Source organism: Chaetodon auriga, chromosome 23, assembly GCF_051107435.1.
Source record: "Chaetodon auriga isolate fChaAug3 chromosome 23, fChaAug3.hap1, whole genome shotgun sequence".
NCBI classification, from domain to species: Eukaryota; Metazoa; Chordata; class Actinopteri; order Chaetodontiformes; family Chaetodontidae; genus Chaetodon; species Chaetodon auriga.
In genome coordinates, this window is record NC_135096.1 from 17727203 (window position 1) to 17745311 (window position 18109).

Here is an 18109-nt window from a genome sequence, read left to right on the forward strand (position 1 = left end):
GGACTGACCCGCGTCTGGTCCACCGAACCCAGGAAGGTGATGATTCATCTGCTCGAGTTCTGATTGTTTTCTCTGTTTTACATCACTGCAAACTGAACTTTAGATTTTAGCCTGTTTGTAGGACAGAACGAGACATTTCAAGACGTTGGACTCTGAGAACGTGTGTCAAGCAATGCATTGTTTTCGTTCTCTCTTGTTTTCATGATCGATCTGATTTTATTTTGGTAACTTCTGGTACGATCCATCGTGCACAGCTGGAACTGAAACCAGTTGCTCCACAGCTGCTGCTTGTTGTCTTGATGACGATCAGTTCAAACTCAGCTGTGCTGTGTTGCTCTGTTTGCCCTCCACACTGTGTTTGACTGCTTGTCTGGCAGTCAGATGTGCTCTTCTCAGCAAATTAATGAATTAAAACAGCTAATGTTATTAAACTGCTCGCATGACAAAGTGAATCCAGAGGAAGAAGAATGGGAAGTTTGGGGAAATTGAGGCAAAGGTTGAGAATTTTAGAGGTTAATGAATTAAAGTTTTCCACATGTACTCCAACCCCAACAATTTCAAAGCATTCATAAGAAACAAACCCCTGAAACAAATCATTGAGCCTCCAAACTGAAAATAGAGTCAGTAGTGAGTTTATGTTGGACGTCTGCACGAGAACGACGTGTCGTTGCTTCTTTAAACTACAGGTTTTACTACATGTGTCCCTGATGTCCTGTCCTGTCCTGTCAGAATTATATGCTCACTGGCAAATGGCAACAGAGTCTTAAGGCCTGAATCCAATTACTCGAAGCAAAGCCACAGGCGTGGGCTCAGCTTTGCAGAGCGGGTCGAGTCAACGGCGGGGAAAGGTGGACCGTCGGTGTGTTTCAACGAGGCGCTTCAGCTGAGGAAGCAGTCGCTCTGAGCGGGTTTAGGGAGCAAACGGCCGGCTCATACTGGGAGAGGAAATGTAAAAACTGGCTGTGAGAGATCATGGAGTGGCCCTCAGTGCTCCTTCAGGCCAGAAGTCCTCCCCTGTTTGCAGGAGGAGTGGTACAGTCCGTGTTGCCTAGGTGAGTTGACAGTGCTTAGAGGGATAGGCCATATCAGCAGAGCCCATTGTTTTCAGGGGCTTTGGCCACTCCAACAAACACAGAGTGGGCACTCCTGTCTGTCCTCCTTCCCTCTCTGGACACGCTTGATTTTAGAAGATAAAGAGAAGATGTTCACTCAGGTACCTTTTCCTCTCTTCATGTGTTTCACCTCCTCTGATTCAATCAGTGGGATTAGATCAGGAGGCGGTGAGTGAGTTTGAGATAAGGGCTGGTTGTTTCTCCGGCTGGATGGCACATAAAGGTTTGGTGGCAGCGAACTATAACTAGAAAATTTCAAAAGAAGACGTGACGAAGGCATTTTCTTCAGCCTTTGAATGTTCTGAGGACTCATCAGAAGGTGGAAAACGGATGCGTGACGACATCAGTGCAGGTAAACTGATGAGAAGTTAAACTAAATCTTTGCATGTGTGTAACCGACTCTTCGGTGGGAATATTAGAAGGCAAATTCCAGCTTCTTCCATCTGATGGAAGCATGTGAACAGCTGACCGTCGACTACAGATGTTCAAGCGTCCACGAGCAATAAGAGTTTATTGAACCTGTGCTCAATAATAGATCTCTCAGCAGCAGTTTAAAGGCCTTTATTTGTACTTGATGTTTGTTCATTAAAGGGTCAGTTCAGCCGTTTTACTTATTCTTACTCCACCCTAATGTGACAAAGATGGATACACAGGCTCTACGCTGCTTTTCCCTGCCGCCCCTCCGATGTTTCTGCATCAAACACGGTGAATTGAGAGTTTACTTGAACCGAGCCACAGTTGGAGGTGATGGTTGGAACAGTGGAAAGACGAACCAAGAAGGCTTCAGAGGAGTTTATTTTGCTCTGTGGAGTTTGAATGAAGAGTGTTTTATGTTGATAGAGTTAAATGGAGTCTGGTGGCTTCGAGGAGAGCGACAGCGGCCGTCTGTGGCCAAACAAAGAGCTTCTTACTTCAGGATTGCAGAGCGAATATCATTCACTTGTTATGTCATTCAGCGTTTCTTCATGATGCTCAGCTGAATATTTTTTGAGCTTTGAGCATTTGCTTGGACAACAAAAGCAGCTGAGACGTGAACTTTTGGACATCCTGGCGTTTTTCACTGTGTCCTGACACATGAAGCTGTGGTGAACGGACGCTGATGTCAGCAGAGATCCAGATGTTCCAGCTCATCTTCAGGTTTGCATCGTGTCGGAGTTCGTGCTCTTCTCTCCTTTGCATTTCATTCCCCCCCCCCCTTTATTTTTTGTTGCCGGTGCAGGCAGTGACACACCGATAAGCCCAGCTGTGATGACGCTGGCACTTTCTTTGTGTCGTCGTGTTCAGAGCTCAGCGGGGCGAGCTCGGCCCACAGGCCGCCGCTGCCGCCGGCACGCTGGTGAATCAGCAAGATGTGTCACCAGTGAGCTGTCTGACAGGAGCTGGGAATGAACAGGCGAGCGGCAGACAATGGTTGGGAAAGGAAAGGGTGGTGATGTAATCAGAGAGGGAGGTAAAGGTGGACATCACCAGACTTGAAAATGGCCATTTAAGCATTTTCCCATCTATCACTGCACCTCAGGTAAATAGCAGCAAGACACCATCAGGTGGATGACGGATGGACAGGTGGAGGTGTATCATTAGACTCTTTCCTTTATTGTGACACATGAGCACAGGAATGTAAAATAAAAAAAAGTTTAAGCTGCAGTGTTTTTTGTTTTCCTCTCATCAGTGCAGCGTTCGTCATTCTCAGCGGCCACCTGTTGGTCCACATTCACACAACGAGCTGCTCGGCTCACAGGCCCCGTTCAGGATGGCTGAGTGGATGATGTGATCAATGAGTTCCCTTCAAACGTGCATGATTTGTGTCTGAGCTCTAAGAGTTTGCAGCCTCTCCTCCGCAGTGGAGGAGTTTCTTCACGGTGGAGGCGTCTCTCAGAATCCGCCTCCCCCTCAGTCTGACCTTGGCTGGTATCTCTCAAAACAGACGTGGGCCCCGGCCGAACATTCCTGTCTGTGCTGTGTTTCCTGACGTCGTGACTGAATGTGCAGCTAACAGACATATCAGGCCGATAGCAGGCGAGAGGCAGTGCTGCTGTCAGACGTTCTCCATCAAAGTCTGACAGTCAGAGCCAAGTTCAAAAGAAAATGTTTCCCAGTAAGTAAAACAAGTGATTGAGTGTGAATAATGAAACGTTAATTACCTCCACCGAGGAGGCTTTCTCTCCTGCACTTGTTCTGGATTATCAGCAGGATTACAGAAACACTCCTCCTCCCAATTTTCATGAAACATGTCGGGTGGGTGCAGCGAGGGCCGAAGAAGAAGCCGTTCAGTTTCAGAGTGGATCTGAGTCACGGGTCAGATACACAAATCATTTTCGCTGACATGGCGAGAGCTCGCTTTTGGCCTTGACAGAAGAATCTTGAAATCCAGCAGATGGGTCTGTATCTTTCATCAGGAAGGAGTAAGTCGTGTTGCTGAACTAGCGTAAGCAAACACTAACCCTCGAGCAGCCGCTTAAATTTGGTTTTAGAAAAAGCTTAAATGCTTGAAACATTGGACACAAATTCTAGAGAATTTCCTCCAGAGAATCTCTCTGCTTTGGTGGATTCTGCTTTCCCAGCAGCCCCAGCGGCTCTGCCACATGCAGTGCAAACACTAGATCACAGCAAGGACGTCGGGCAGGACAATAACTCCTCCCCCTGGTTTTAAATCCCCCTTTATAATCCCCAAGGAAATCTCCTCCACCGCACTACAAGGTGGAGTGTGTTTGAGTTCATAGTAGGAGGAGGAGGAGGAGGAGGAGAGCAGCTCTTCAGTGCTCCCAGCCTCCTTAGAGCGCTCGTCTTTGTCAGACTGCTGAGAGTTGTGGTGTCAAAGTGAGTCTCCTGTCCTGAAGTGTTTCTGAGGGAGTCAGCTGTGCAGGACCTGAACTGGTGTAGAGCACAAAGACAACTTTTACACACACAAAACTCAGAGCTGGTGGAGGTACAGTAGTTGGTAAGTCGCCATGTTTTTTTGTTGCTCCATTTCACGTCATTTCAGTCAGAGACACCCAAGCAGGTCTGTGTTAACCACAAAAGTCTCCTTAAGAAGTCATTTAATCAGTTTTTTATATTACAGGTCAGCTTGTTTCAGGGTTTTATGGTGACAGGTTGAAGTATTTGTACTGCAGGGGCAGGTTATTTCACTGGTGTTTTGAGGTTTTAGGACTTAATAAGAGACAGAAATGAGTTGATGAGATGAGGCTTTTGCTAAGATTTGCTCATAACTTGACGTTCTAGAATTATGAAACAGTCTTTTTTTGTCTCAGCTCCCTGCTAATGTTTTCCTGTTTTTACTGCACTTCTTCATCAGATCCTCTGGATGACAGGTGTACTTCCAGCCAGCTGGGTCAGCTGTGTTTTAGTTTCATGCTCTTGAATGAACTTGCCTCAGTTTGGCTCGTATATCCTGGCAGAGAGCGGTGGCGTCTCCTCCCCTGTGGAGTATCTGTGACAGGCCAGCTGTATCCTCTGACAATGGACCTTCAGCGCTTTAGAAAAAGAGACATTAGCATTTTCATTGTGCAGGAGTTTGTTTGGAGGCAACGCAACTCTCACTTTGTGCGTCACACTCAGTTACAGAAACAGTTTCCCATCACTTCCTAGAAAGGAGCTGATACGCAACTGTAAATTCATAGGAAGGCTCCAAGAAAGCAGTCTGTAATCTGGGAGTAATTAAAAGGAAAATGTTGACAGTGCTCATTTGGTGCACATCCAGTTACCTTCAGTCAGTGCGTGTTTTAGTCAGGTCAGCTGAGTGTGCAAAAAACGTAAGATTCAGGCAATTCAACACGTGGACAGTCAAGTTTCCAAGAAGCCAATATTTCAAAATAAATAATACATATTTACCCGGTCGCAGCCTGCTTACTGCTTGATTGACAGGTGATCTCTGAAGTGCACAACAACATTTAAAACATCTGCCATTTTACTGATAGAAAACAGTACAACAGCCACATAAACCTGCATCGTCAGCGTGTAATTATTATTTTTTTAATATTAATGTAATTATGGAAAATGAGAATAAAACTCTTAATATGTAATACAGCATGTCAAGAAGACAACAAGCCGTAACATCTTCACAGGGTTAGCACCAGATATGTTTCCTTTCCCCTGAGAGATTACACGCAGCAAACCAGTGATAGTAAGGAAATCAGAGCCAGGTGAAGTCTTCCTTTATTCCACTGCAGCGGCTGGGAGACTCTCCTGGGAGATGTCTAACAGAGATGTCCCACTTGAAGCGAGGGTTCGGCCTCCCTGCATTCCTTTGCTGAAAGAATGCAGCGTCTCCATCGTGGCCTGGCAGGGTTAAAGTTTCAATCAGGGCGGCTGGAGTCTCATTTGGCTGAGATATTTCACTTTGGTCTGACATTTGAACTTGTGAACTTGGAAAACGGTCTCCCCAAATATCAGCATTTGACATTTGAACAAAGACAGCATTATATGTGAAAAGACCCCAAAACGTTCATTTATGACACCGTAGTTTCTTCCACTCCAGTTCCATTCTTTCCAGTGTGAAACTTCATTTCCAAATTTAAGCTTCGTATTAAAACTTGGAGGAGTGGAAGGTTGTGGTGGCTGGGGGCGACCTGTGGATCCGTCCGATCACCCAGCTCATTTTTCTACAAGCTAAGCAGCTAAGCTCCGTCCTATTCTGAAAACCCTTCACAATAGGAGAAGGGTCACAGGTTCCAGCCAATAGCCAGGTTTCCCTGGGCAAAGCACTGAATTCTGGGTGAAGTCTGCTCCGTGATTTGATCCACAACGCAATGACATTTCAGCATTTAAGAGCACTGATTGTCCAACAAGACATCTGAGCTCCAACAGCTTCGACCCCAGAACCTTCTTGCTGCGAGGCGACAGTGGTAAACACTGCACAAGCTCCAATGAAATCTCACTGTGCGACGTAGAGGGGTGTTTCATCCTGTTTCTGACCCTGTTTGCCCAGAGGGTGCGTGCTTCATTCATGCAGGCCAACACGTTTAATCCGGCCTTGTTTCAGTTTGACATTTAACTTCAAGGTGGTCGGCCCCCTGTAGTGTCTGTGGAAAGTTGAGGGAGATGGGATGCCAGCAGGGTTGTACTGCATGAGGATTAGAGGTCAGGTTTTAAGAAAAAAAGGATTACTACTGTACTGTAAAGTTCACAGGAGCCCGGTGGAAGGATGGTTCGTATTTTAGACATTGAATTAGGCAGTTTGTCTTTGTTGATGCTCTCTAACTTCTAATAGACTCGTGCAAGCCCCAGCCCTCACACTCTGGTCTCCTGTGGTTACCTATTCTGCTTCAGAAAGAAGAGACATTTTATTTGATAGTGTGTCATCTTGTTGTCTGTTTTGCTAACGGCCAATGTGGCCTCCTCTTCCGTTTCCTTTTTCTCCCTCCATCACTTGCCGCCCTTCAGGGCTAATATGGTTGATGTTGTATCGCCACGCACAATGCCGTCAGAGACCGAGGTGCACGTGGCGAGGAGCTTTCTCACCAAGATTTTGCGAAGCTCTATGAGGTACCATGAGTCAGCCACATCCTGCTGTGTTTGGTGGTAGTTTTTGGTTAAAGTGATCATTGGTCATCGAGTGTGTACATTGTGCTTTGTGTTCCTTTGTAGTATTTTGCACTGTGTATTACTTTGTGTGTATTACCCCGTGTGGTGCTAGTTGCCCAAACCAAATATTCTTTATTTGTCATTTGTCATTGTTTATCCTAAAGTTATGTTCAGCACCGTGATGTTCAGCCACTTCATGTGCTCTTATTTGTTTTTTCAATGTCTCTTTCTCTGGTTTGGTATGTTGTGTGAAGTTAGGGCGTATGGTCCTTTGATCACGTGTAATTCTTTTCTTTGTCAACACGCTTTCCAGGAAAAACCGCTTCAGGCAAGGGTATGTTCAAGTTTGGTGTGAGCAAAGTGGACAGAACAGTTATGTAAAGTAATCAGTTTATCTTTCAAGGGTTGAAATTTACCCAGAAATGTCGAGAAAAATATTTACAAGATTCTAAATATATATAGGGATATATATAAATATTATATAAGTTAAAGAGCTGATAAATGATTTTGGGTTTTGACCCTTCATCTGCAGAGGTTGATTTTGGTTTCTGGAAGATTTAACCTCATGGGCAAACAACCCAATGTTAAACTATTGCACTCTGCAAAGCCCTGCCATCTGAAAGAGTTTGGTTAACACAAAAGAAGCTGAAATGTCAAATACTCCCTTGTGATTGTGTAAAGTGTTTTGTTGCAGGAAGAATGATCCGGGCTCGCGGCCCCATACCTGGCACTCCTCCAAGCTGACAGAAGAAGAGTCAGAGCCTGCCAAGAGAGAGGCCACACCAGCACCAGTGTGGCAGACAAAACATGAAGCAAGGTGAGCATTTTAGGTTCTCTGAACATTCAGCAGAGCAGAAAATATTGTTTATTCATTCGCAAGCCTGATCAGATGATGGCCTGATCACTTCTCATGCATAAAGTAACAAAATTAACATTGTGACTTAGCATAACAAGAGTTTATCCAATTCAAGCATGCAGTTAATTCTGATGTTACACACCAGGCCCAAAGAGTTGTCTACTCAACGGGATAAGGACACCCAGAATCAGCTAACCAGCCAGTTCGGCTCAGTGAACAACATGGAGAGACTGGAGCGTCCCTCTCATCCCTACCCTCCTGGCCGTCTTCCACCACCTAAATACACCAATAGTGCTGAGCCACTGTGTGGACCAGGAGCCAAAAGGGACTCCGGGTTGAGCTGTTTCTCTAGCAGTTCCAGCCCTCCTGTTCATGACTCCAGCACATCTGGTAGGAAGGGCACCAACACTGAAAACATTTTCTTCAAGGGTCTTCAGAATGAAGGGCCTCAGCAGGCCGAGCGCCCCAGGTACCTGCAGCCAACACTGGGGAATGGAGGCTGGGAGGGTTCACGGGCGGAGGAGCAGCCTGCCTCCCGGGTGTCCATTGCAGGGAGACCCAGCGTCGGTCCAGTGTGGCAGGTACCAGAGAAAAAGAAGTCCCAGTCTCCTCCTCCACCACCTCCTCCCCTGCGCAGTGACAGCTTTGCTGCCACAAAGGTGTTCCCTTACTCTGAAGGGCCCAGTGGTCCAGCAAAAAGCAAAGGCAGGTCCATTGAAAAACTGACAGAAAGTAATGATCAGAACAGCCTCAGATCTCAAAAGGAGAAAACCTCAGAGGCCAGACACAGCATCAACCCCGTGCCCACCAACGACTTCCTGCATCCCAACATGGCAGCTGACCACAACCACAACCAGCTGCACCCCAATAAACTCTTCTCTCTGTCCAGCAATGATGTCAGACAGTCTCATTACACCCAAAGACCTGCACACCAGAGACAGTTCAGTGACGAAAGCCCCCTGTACCTGCAGACCAGGTCAGCTCCTTCCACCAAGATTCAGAGTGTAGGAAGTTACTATCGCAGCCTCCAGGATCTGCCCACAAACGCCTTCGGCCGCAAACAGGTCCATCACTCCATAGCATCCATGACAAGTTCTCCTGCAAACCCAAACCTGGAGAATGGGGGGCACAACAGATTCTACGGCCTGGCAAGCAAGCATTCGGTTCAGACTGCTGAGCTTCAGGCCAGGCAGGGCAAAGCAGAGAGTCGGAGGGGGGAAACAGAGAAACTCCACTGGGTAAACAGCAATGAACCAGGCTTTCCAAGTTCCTTGAAGACTGACATTAAGGCAAAGTACTCCCTACCTCACTTCCAGATGCCTTATAGTGAAAATAAGGAGCGCAATGGCCATTCCCATTTGGGGAACGGTCTACATTATGACCACCAAACCTCTGATCTTTCTGTTCAGAGCCACAGCCCAGAGGATGCTGGGAAGAGAGGTGAAGGACACTCTAATGACATGAAAAGACACTTCCCAACACATCAAAGTAATGATCATAAGGTCAGTCTTTCAAGGCACAAAGACCCATGGGTGCCTCAAGAAGATCACAGAATTTCCCCACTGAAAACTCCTCTTCTCCACTCCCTGGCCCAGGAGAGTAGGACTCTGACTGAGAGGCAACCAGCAGCTATGACCACGGGTGTCATGTCCACCCAGGATGCCAGTGACGTCCTGGCCGCCAGCAGTGGAAAATCAAATCGGCGCAGCGACCGTTACGCCACCACCCTCCGCAATGAGATCCAGCAAAAGCGAGCCCAGCTGCAAAAGAGCCGCAGTGCTGCAACCCTGACATGTGATGCAGAGGATGAGGAGGCAGAGGAGTGGAGATCCACAAAGACTTCTACATCTTCTGGTGTCTCCTTCTCCAACACCTACAAGGACCACCTGAAAGAGGCACAGGCCAGGGTCCTCCAGGCTACCTCCTTCCAAAGACGAGACCTTGAGCCTCTTTGGCCAGAGGCACCAGTAGTTAAAAGCTCCAATGGACGAATTAGAGGACGGAAGCGTTTCCCCCTGGCCAAGAGGACGCACTCCTTCTCAGAGCCTGATAAAATAGACAAAGTTGGAGTGGAGGGAGAACCTCAAACAGGGTCTTTTGGGGAGCGGAGGAAGTTCTTTGAGGCCAAACCGGCATTTTCCAGGCCTGTGCTGAAGTCCAGTCAGGGTACAAATTTAAACGCAGATGTTGGTGAGACAGGCAAACCCAAAGAGAGAACTCCCACTGGAGAGCCTGAGGAGGCTCACCAGTCCGCAGACCCCAACCACCTCAGCCCTGGACATAAGCAGGTGTTACTCGAGCAACAAAGGCTGGGGACCTTCGCTGAGTACCAGGCCACCTGGAACAATAAAAAGAAGCCATCAGAGGCCAAAACACAAGGGAGGTATCACTCAGCGGAGAATATCTTGGATGCAGATGCCGAGGAGAAGGCTGTGTGCGTCCACGAGAGATCCCGATCTTCTCCCTCTGCAGACTTCTATACACAGGTGAGAAGATCAGAGTATGTGTGGTTGACTTAGTTTAAAACATGTACGTGTCCAAGCAGATTGTGGCAGATGAGCTTCCAAGATTTATTGCCACCTTAGTAACTATTGATGGCTTGAAATGAAAACTGTGTTTTTATAAAATTCTGTTCATGAGTTCATGAGTTGGTTTTCTAGCACTTTACCTTTCTTTTACAGAATATTCCTTCACCGTGGAGAGAGCCTCACAGCCAGCAGGGCAGTTACACCACGAGGTGAGACTGAGGTTGACATTGTTTGTACATATAAAACATTAGACAGATTAGACAAATTCTGCAGCTAATAATGGCTGCAGTGTGTTAAGTTATGTGTTAAGTGCAGAGCATCCACTAATGTGGTGCAAATAAACCAATCAGACAACATGTTAGTGGAGCAAACGCAACAGTGCGCAATCTACTGTTTAACTTCACTTTAGCCGCCTTAATTCGATCAAAAACATTCCCACAGAAGTGCAGAATAAAAGTCTTACTTTTTGTTTTAGAGGTCCTAAAACCAGCAGTTATAGACTTCAAGAAACAAACACGTGCAGACTGTACACAAACCATTCAGAAACTAGGCTTAACGTACAGGAAGCGGTTATGTCTTATAAAACCGTTTTCAACAGAAATGTAGTCAGTTTTAAGATCAGAATCGACGTAATGTTATCACTGATACTGCTGAAGTTTGTCTTGCTCTTGACCTCTAGAGGAAAAACTGAGAGCAGGCTGCGATGCCAGCCCGACCACAGCCCACAGTCGGCCTCGTCAGTCCCCAGAAACGAGGGCCCGGGCCCAGGCCTCAGTGACCACAGGCCCAAACCAGACGCCGACAATCCCTCCCACACCGCACACTCCTCGGGCGCTCGCAGCCTCAGCCCCATCGTCGGCTCCCAGCTTCCACAAACCAAGAGCCTCCTGCCGCCGCCCAGGCCCCATTTAGGCCCAGAAACCACATCCTCCTCCCAGGAATTCCTCGCTGGCGCCCATGCAGACCCGGCTGAGCTCCAGCCTCTGTCCAGCTCTGACACCCAGCATCATCCAATTGTCCAGAAGTCCTCCGCCGGCCCCACCCCAGCCAGCTCGCCTCACCTCAGCGGGATGTCTGCAGCAGACGCGAGCAGAGGAGGTGCAGAAAATGAGGAGGAACAACCACAGCCACCTTCCTCTTCATCCCTGTCCTCCTCCTGGACGGCCGCTTTGTCTCTCCCTGAAGATCGAGCGCGGTCTCCCTCGCCGCAGTTTGCACCACTGAGACTGACGGACAAACCGCCGGCCGTGTTCGTGCAGGATGACTCGCTGCTCAGGTAAGCAGCTTAGCCAAAGTGCTTCAGGTCTCCTCACAGCCCCTTGTTACGTAAAGCCTTTCCTTCTGTTCTTGTAGAGGAGGCTGTGAATAACAACTTTAGGTAAACAAGTTCAAGAAAAAGACGGATGGACAGTCAGACAGTGGTAAACGATACCTGAGCATTAAAGATGATGAATGCTTATGGCACAAACTGAACTGAAGAGGAGGCTTATTGTCTTCTAACAGCTACTGAAAAGGCTTCAAGTGTGCCCACAGAGGGAGGATCACAGTTTGATTGAGCTTGTAGTTGATTTCCTCTGTGGCCTCAGACAAATCGAACTGGAGGCTGTAATTTTGTTAAAGCCACGCGGCTGCTGTGACCTTTGTCTTCCACGGCCTTTCATTATAAACGGTCGACTACGCGGCTCTGATGTTCACTACAAAATGTGTTTCCGTACTGTGACATCTGTGCTTCATTCTAAGGACGGATGTTTTTTTAATTGACCCGTTGAAAGACATTCCTAAAGTTTTCAAAACCTGCATGTTTTTATGTCCTGTAGAAGTATACATTCCTTTCTTTCTTTCATTAAAATAGAAGAAACTTGAACAAATTATATGGTGAATTTACAGCTTTAGTTGAAGTTTTTCAGGCTTTGGTGTTGATGTTTCCAGGTCAGAAAGTGAACTGAAGCTCCCTGCAGAGATGAACAGTCCAGTAAGAAAAGTCCCCGTGAGGATCGTCCACGCTGAGAGCAGCTCGGAGCGAGAGGGCAGGGCCTACCTGCCTCAGAGCAGCGAGTCCTGCGGCACCTTCGAGCTGCCGCCCCACATCCTCTACCTGAGCACCACACAGCGCCCGGCCTCGTCCCTGTTCAGCACCTACACCCGCCAGAACCATCAAGACCCTGTGGTCCCGGAGTCAGGCCACGAGTCGAATTCAGTGGGGGTTCAGCATTCAGAGGAGGACGCCAAAAGGGAGGAGCTGGCCAGGGACATCATGGGTAAAGACAAGTCCCTGGTGGACATCCTGGACCAGAGTGGCAGGATGACCACCATGGACCTGATGGAAGGACTCTTCCCCACAGAGGAGCAGATCCTGGAGGGGGCTCTCCAGCGCAGGAGGGCCTCCTCTGGCTCCAGGCTGCCCACCTCATCCCCCAGGAGCATGGACAGGTGGGAAATGTTATCAGGACAGCCAGGTGTGCAGCGTCAGGGAGATATGAGGGAGATATTTCCACATGTGATCAGAGTCACTGTGATCATTTTAGTTACCACGCCTGCTGCATCCTCAAGTATCTATTCTGCTGTTTGAGCAGGACACTGAACATCCAAGCTCTTTGACCTCTGACCTCCTTGCAGCGACTGATTGGTTGACTCAGTTATCCTATTATACTGCCCTCCCATCCTCTCCCGTCCCGAATTTACAAATGCATACATGAATATATAAGTGGACAGTTATTGTAAAACTAATGTCTGGGACATTTATAGAAAAGAAAAAACAGGGCAGTTGATGAATTAACAGTCCAGAAATGACGGAACTTTCCAGTCCAGCCTGTTCAACCCTCACTCTGCCTGCCCTCTGGTGGACAAATGTCTCATTACAGTTTTCTCAAATTCTGCTATGAGTACTGAGTAAATGGAATTAAAACAGATCAGGCAGATAAATGCTCAGCTGAGTTTGTGTGTACTTGTGTGTGTGTTTGTCAGGAGGGAGGAGGAGGACATGTCTGCATCAGCAGCAGCCTCCCTGGTCCCCAGCTCCTCCTACTACAACACATCTGCTCCCAAAGCCGAGCTCCTCATCAAGATGAAGGACATGCAGGAGCAGCTGGAGGAGCAGGACTCAGAGGACGAGCTGGACGTCGACCTCGCCAGTAAAAAGGTAAAAAGGAGCAGCCTGCAGATCGGTGAATCAGTCTCGATCATTTTCAGCATAAACAGTGAAGACTTTTTAATATTCAGTGAGTGGAAACTTGCTCTTGAGTTTTTAATGCTCTGTTCTTGTTGTCCTCCATTGTCTTCTTCACGCTTTCCAGCAAGAGCTGATCTCCAGCCTGGCGGGGAAGCTGGAGGTGCTGCGGGAGGCACGGCACAGTCTGCAGGAGGACGTGGAGGACAACGAGGCTCTGGGTCGCGAGGTGGAGGCCACCGTGCAGCGCCTCTGTCAGCCCAACCAGCTCGACAAGTTCCGCATGTTTGTGGGCGACCTGGACAAGGTGGTGAGCCTGCTGCTGTCGCTGTCGGGGCGGCTCGCCCGGGTGGAGAACGCCCTCAACAGCCTGGAGGAAGACGCTCCGCCAGAGGAGAAGGTAACAGCATGAGGGCCGGGGAAAACCTTTAATCTGGTCACATGCGTGACATCCACCTGGATGACTGACTAATGGCTGTCTGTCCTTCACCAGCGAACCCTGACAGAGAAGCGTAAGCTGCTGATGCGGCAGCACGAGGACGCCAAGGAGCTGAAGGAGAACCTGGACCGCCGTGAGCGGCTGGTTTTCAGCATCATGGAGGCCCACCTGGACACAGAGAGCCTGGACGACTACCGCCACTTTGTGAAGATGAAGTCGGCCCTCATCATCGAGCAGCGTAAACTAGAGGACAAGATCAAGCTGGGCGAGGAGCAGCTGAAGTGCCTGGTGGACAGTCTGCCTCTGGAGCAGAGGCCGCTGCTCTGATCCTGCCAAAGGCGTCGGGTTGTGCAGGAGAAATACTGGATCCAGACTCGGGGGCCTGGAGCTGGGGGACTTCTGCTTTTATGGGTGCTGCCTGTAGCATTTTGATATTAATGTCATTGTTAAAGTGGGAGTTTGTGGCTGAGACAGTTTCAAGCCTCAGTTACATCCCATTTCTCAAAAGGATTACACAGAGGAGCCTCAGAGCTCAATTAGGAAGTAAGATCAGTCAGTTAGATTGGTAATCGAAGGGTAAACGACGGATTCCTGGAGGCCCAATTTTTGCATAATGACTAGTGATCGACCTTTTTTCTCTCTGTTAGCATCCCAAAGTCAAGATGTTTATGCTCTACTGGTGTTTCAGACACAGCTATCTATGTGTGGAGGCATCAAACACAACCAATGCTAATATCTTATTTCTGTGAAAACTGCTTAGAGCTCAGTGTTGGAAATTCCTAGATGATGTGTGTATATACACGAAGCAGATTCGGTTCATTTGGTCGTGTCGTCATCGTCCAGTGCTTCCAGTCCCTTCATTATTAATGTCTGTGAATTGTTGTATTTCAGCTGCTCTCCTGCTGTACGTGGCTGCGTTTGTAATTCGTTATCATCACGTGTTTTAAGTTTTGAAGTAATATTTTCTAGTAATTTATTGTAGCCTTTTTGAAAGAGCCGGGAAACATTTCCCAGTAATTTATTTTGACTCGTGACGTACTTTTTGTTTTCTAATGAAATGAGAAAGAGTTTGATTCCAAAATCTGTTTCAGGCGACAGTCTGGGTTTTAAAAGTGTTCTCATCGTGTCAGCCATGATGTGAAGTTATCTTTCCTGCTTTTACCACAAACCCTCTCCTCCTGTGTGGTCACTTTTACACAATATGTCATTTTGGAGTGAAACTCTTGTTTGCTAGAATAAGAGAACTTTATCCTCATGAAGACGATGCTGACTTCCAGCTGTGCTTTTTCTAGACGGTAATAACCTGCTAATATTCCCTGGATTGCTTTGTTGCCTGTGATCTCGCAGGTTTTCATCCACACCTGGTGCTTTTAGCTGAAGCTCCCATCGAAATGTCATTACCACTGGACTCCTGACTGCCCCTCAGAGGAGAAGGAGTTTCTGAGGAGGTTAATCTAAAAGTGAGCACTTTACCCTTTGCTTTGGCCCGTTCAGGGGACTCACTGCAGATGTATTTATTTGAAGACGTGCCTACTGTAGCCTCCCACCACTGTGAACTTCATGGACTGACATGGGCGTGCACCTGGGCACTGTTTCAGGCCCACGCACATTTCATGTATGCAGTGCACTCTTTCTCCAACTTTCAAAGCAATAAAACGTCAAAGCTGAGAGATACACTCCTGTTTTTTATGACATCTAAGAGTCAGTTTTATGTCGTGTTACTGTTCTGTCAGTTATTTTCAAGATCAAACGGCTAATGAAAACGAGCTAATTCTCAGTTTCATAAGACAGAGTCACCGAGCAGTGTCTCTGTTTGGTGTTTTATTTGTATCACTGGTTTTCATCATCGACAGACTGAAACAGGCCACAATAGAAAGTGAAATGCTGAGTTCTCACTGATGTCTTCAGTTTCAGATGGCTGGAGATGCTGACTGGACCTTTGAGTTGGCTGCTTCAGAGGCTTTTCTGCTCTGACGTGAGATAATTGCTGCTAATTCTTAGCATGACGCTGATATTTGAAGAGTAAAAAAAATGTCCTTCAGTTTACAGCCTGACAGCCACACTCGTCACGTCGGGACCTCAAACAGCCAAAGGTCGATGCTGTTTGGTTTGCTCGGGTTGGGCAGAGCTGGGGAGGAAACAGACGGGCAGGCGGCGTTACTGCCACGTAATGATGAATACTGACTCCAGTATTAGAGTCTGTCACTTCGTATTGTAGACATATACTTCTTCTCTTGAACAGAACAAGCCTGTTTTGCTCGTTCATTGAACTCTCTGGGAGAGTCTTACATGAAGAGCTCAAACACTGGTCAGACGTTTCCTGTTGTTTATGATCTCTGGTGTCATATTTTCCATCTACTGCCCAGCTCAGTGAAACAGTAAAATAGGATGAACATCATATCCTGCTTTTACAGCCTCTTGTCTTTTCCATCACCAGCAGCCATTTTGGACTTTTACTGCACCAGAATCTGGATTATTTTGTCTGCAATATATCAGTTTGAGACGCGGTGAAGTGCCGTTTGATGATTAACACGCGATCTAACTGCAACGCAAAGTGAAAAGTTGAAAAGAAAGGTGCAGATGAAAACTGTATTACAGTAGCAGCCTGCCTCTCCATCAGAGCCTGTCAATCATTTACAGCTCCACGACATGACGGGAAACAGGATGAGGAAGTGTCTGAGAATAAAAAGCCCTTCCTGCTGAAGGTTTTCAGTGTGTTCACAAGGTGCTCAGTGACGCAGCGCTCAGGTACGTAAATACATGTTTGATTTCAAAGCGGATTGAAGCTGAAATCTTTTAAATCTGCTCTGATCTGATCGGCACAGACGGCAGCTTTATGGACTGTGAGGAAAATGACATCACTTCCTCTTGTTTCTTATTCCTTACTCAATATTTTTGGGATTTTAGTCAAGTTTCCTCTTAAGATGCTTTGAGTTGTTGAATAATAATTGCAAAAGATTTAAGACATGTAACTATTAAGATATTGCAATAATCAACATTTTATTCAATTTGACATAAAATAGAAAGTTTGTCTCCTTTGGTTTCACTTGGAAACACTAATACAGTCTTAAAAACACTGTTTATACTGTGTGTGTATCAGGAGAAGGCTAAAAACAGTTTTCTACTCCTGGAGGTGAACGCACAAAATAAAATATTCCAGCATTAAAAACAGCAGAATTATTCAGTAAAGTTTTCTCATGATACCAATTAAAAAAGCTGCTGTTTTAGGACTTCAGGTCAGCTTTCATCAGTCTAAGCTGCATTTGTAAAGGACATTTTTCTCCATTTGATTTGAGCCACAGCCCAGAGCAGCGACAGCACGCTCAGCCACTGTTTTGAATATTTTCTGATGATGGTAACAGAGGACTCCAGTGTGTTGTGCTGCTGCACTGTCATTTCTCCTGAACACCTGTGTGTGTGTTTCCTGTCACAGGGAGCTGCAGCAGCTTGTTTTCCAGTTAACCCAGGTGACAGGAGGGTGGATGAGCTGCAGATAGATCAGATCTCCTGCTGGATATGAGGTGTGACACCCTCCATCTGGCTCTGATCTCCTGATGAAGACCAGTCTGGGAGGGATCAGGACTTCCTTGGTACCCTGAGGCTCCATTGTGGCTCCGCTGCCATGACCCACCTTGCTCGCACCGCCCATGCCCAGCTTAGCGCCCTGTGGCTGAGCTGCATAGGCTGGACACTCACCGCCATGGCCCTTGGATTCATCCAATGGAGAGTTTGGGTGGTGTCTGACAAGGAGGTCATCAGCTCAGGGCTGGCCTGGGTGGGCATCTGGCGGGCCTGCTTCGACAGCCATGACCTGGTGACCCCTGGCTTTCTGGTCATGCACTGCCAGTACATCAGCCTGACTGAGGCCTTCACTCCGCCGGAGATCGTGGCCGGTCAGGTTCTCATGCTCCTGTCTCTGCTCGTGGGGCTTTTTGGGAACGCTGGTGGGGTCTACGCCTTGAGGAACACCTACTTTGGGATGCAGAAGAGGTCAGCAGCCCGTCTGGCATTCTTCACCGCCGGTGCCCTGTGCATGTTGGCCGCCGTGATGTCACTCGTGCCTCTGATGTGGAACCTGAACTCCGTGATAACCAATCAGACCATAAAGTTCCCCCCTGAGTTTAAAATGCCCCCGGCTCCCGATTCTCAGCACGTCGGGGGCGGCATCGGGGTCGGGATAGTGGGCGCAGTCCTAATGATTGTCTCTGGGATTATTTTCTGCACCTACAGGTCACCAGTGAGGTCACTGAGAAGACAGGTGCACCTGGACTCACCTGTGCAGTCGGGGACAGGCTCCGGGGGGAGAGATAATGCAGCGTTTGAGTCTCATGAACACCTGTGATCAGCTTGTTTGGGGCTGACTCACACGCTCAATAGAACAATTTCTTACTTTCAATCAACTTCTGATCAGTGATCTGTTTTCAAGTTTCCATGTTGTATGTTATTGTATTCTGAATAATTCTTTTTAAAAACGTTTATTTTGTC

At 47.5% G+C, this 18109-nt stretch overlaps 2 protein-coding genes across 8 annotated transcripts; both read left to right on the forward strand.

Moving 5' to 3' along the window:
- The first annotated feature begins 437 nt into the window (after positions 1-437).
- LOC143315972 (protein Shroom2-like) lies at positions 438-15292 on the forward strand. 7 transcript variants are annotated; one of them, XM_076723603.1, is made up of 11 exons: positions 1110-1213; positions 6495-6596; positions 6949-6969; positions 7330-7452; positions 7637-9977; positions 10173-10228; positions 10699-11295; positions 11949-12449; positions 12984-13158; positions 13313-13585; positions 13679-15292. In XM_076723603.1, the coding sequence occupies exons 2-11, from the start codon at positions 6502-6504 to the stop codon at positions 13949-13951; spliced, it is 4455 nt and encodes a 1484-aa protein (XP_076579718.1). In that variant the 5' UTR covers positions 1110-1213; positions 6495-6501; the 3' UTR covers positions 13952-15292. The 7 variants fall into 7 exon arrangements, with proteins under 7 accessions (XP_076579719.1, XP_076579720.1, XP_076579723.1 ...); XM_076723602.1 differs by lacking the exon at positions 1110-1213 and adding an exon at positions 1492-5831 and having other exon boundaries at positions 5931-6596; XM_076723605.1 differs by lacking the exon at positions 6495-6596 and having other exon boundaries at positions 1108-1464.
- Positions 15293-17246: 1954 nt separating this feature from the next.
- LOC143315692 (claudin-34-like) lies at positions 17247-17966 on the forward strand. The gene has a single exon (XM_076723022.1). The coding sequence runs from the start codon at positions 17247-17249 to the stop codon at positions 17964-17966; it is 720 nt and encodes a 239-aa protein (XP_076579137.1).
- The last annotated feature ends 143 nt before the right edge of the window (positions 17967-18109 follow it).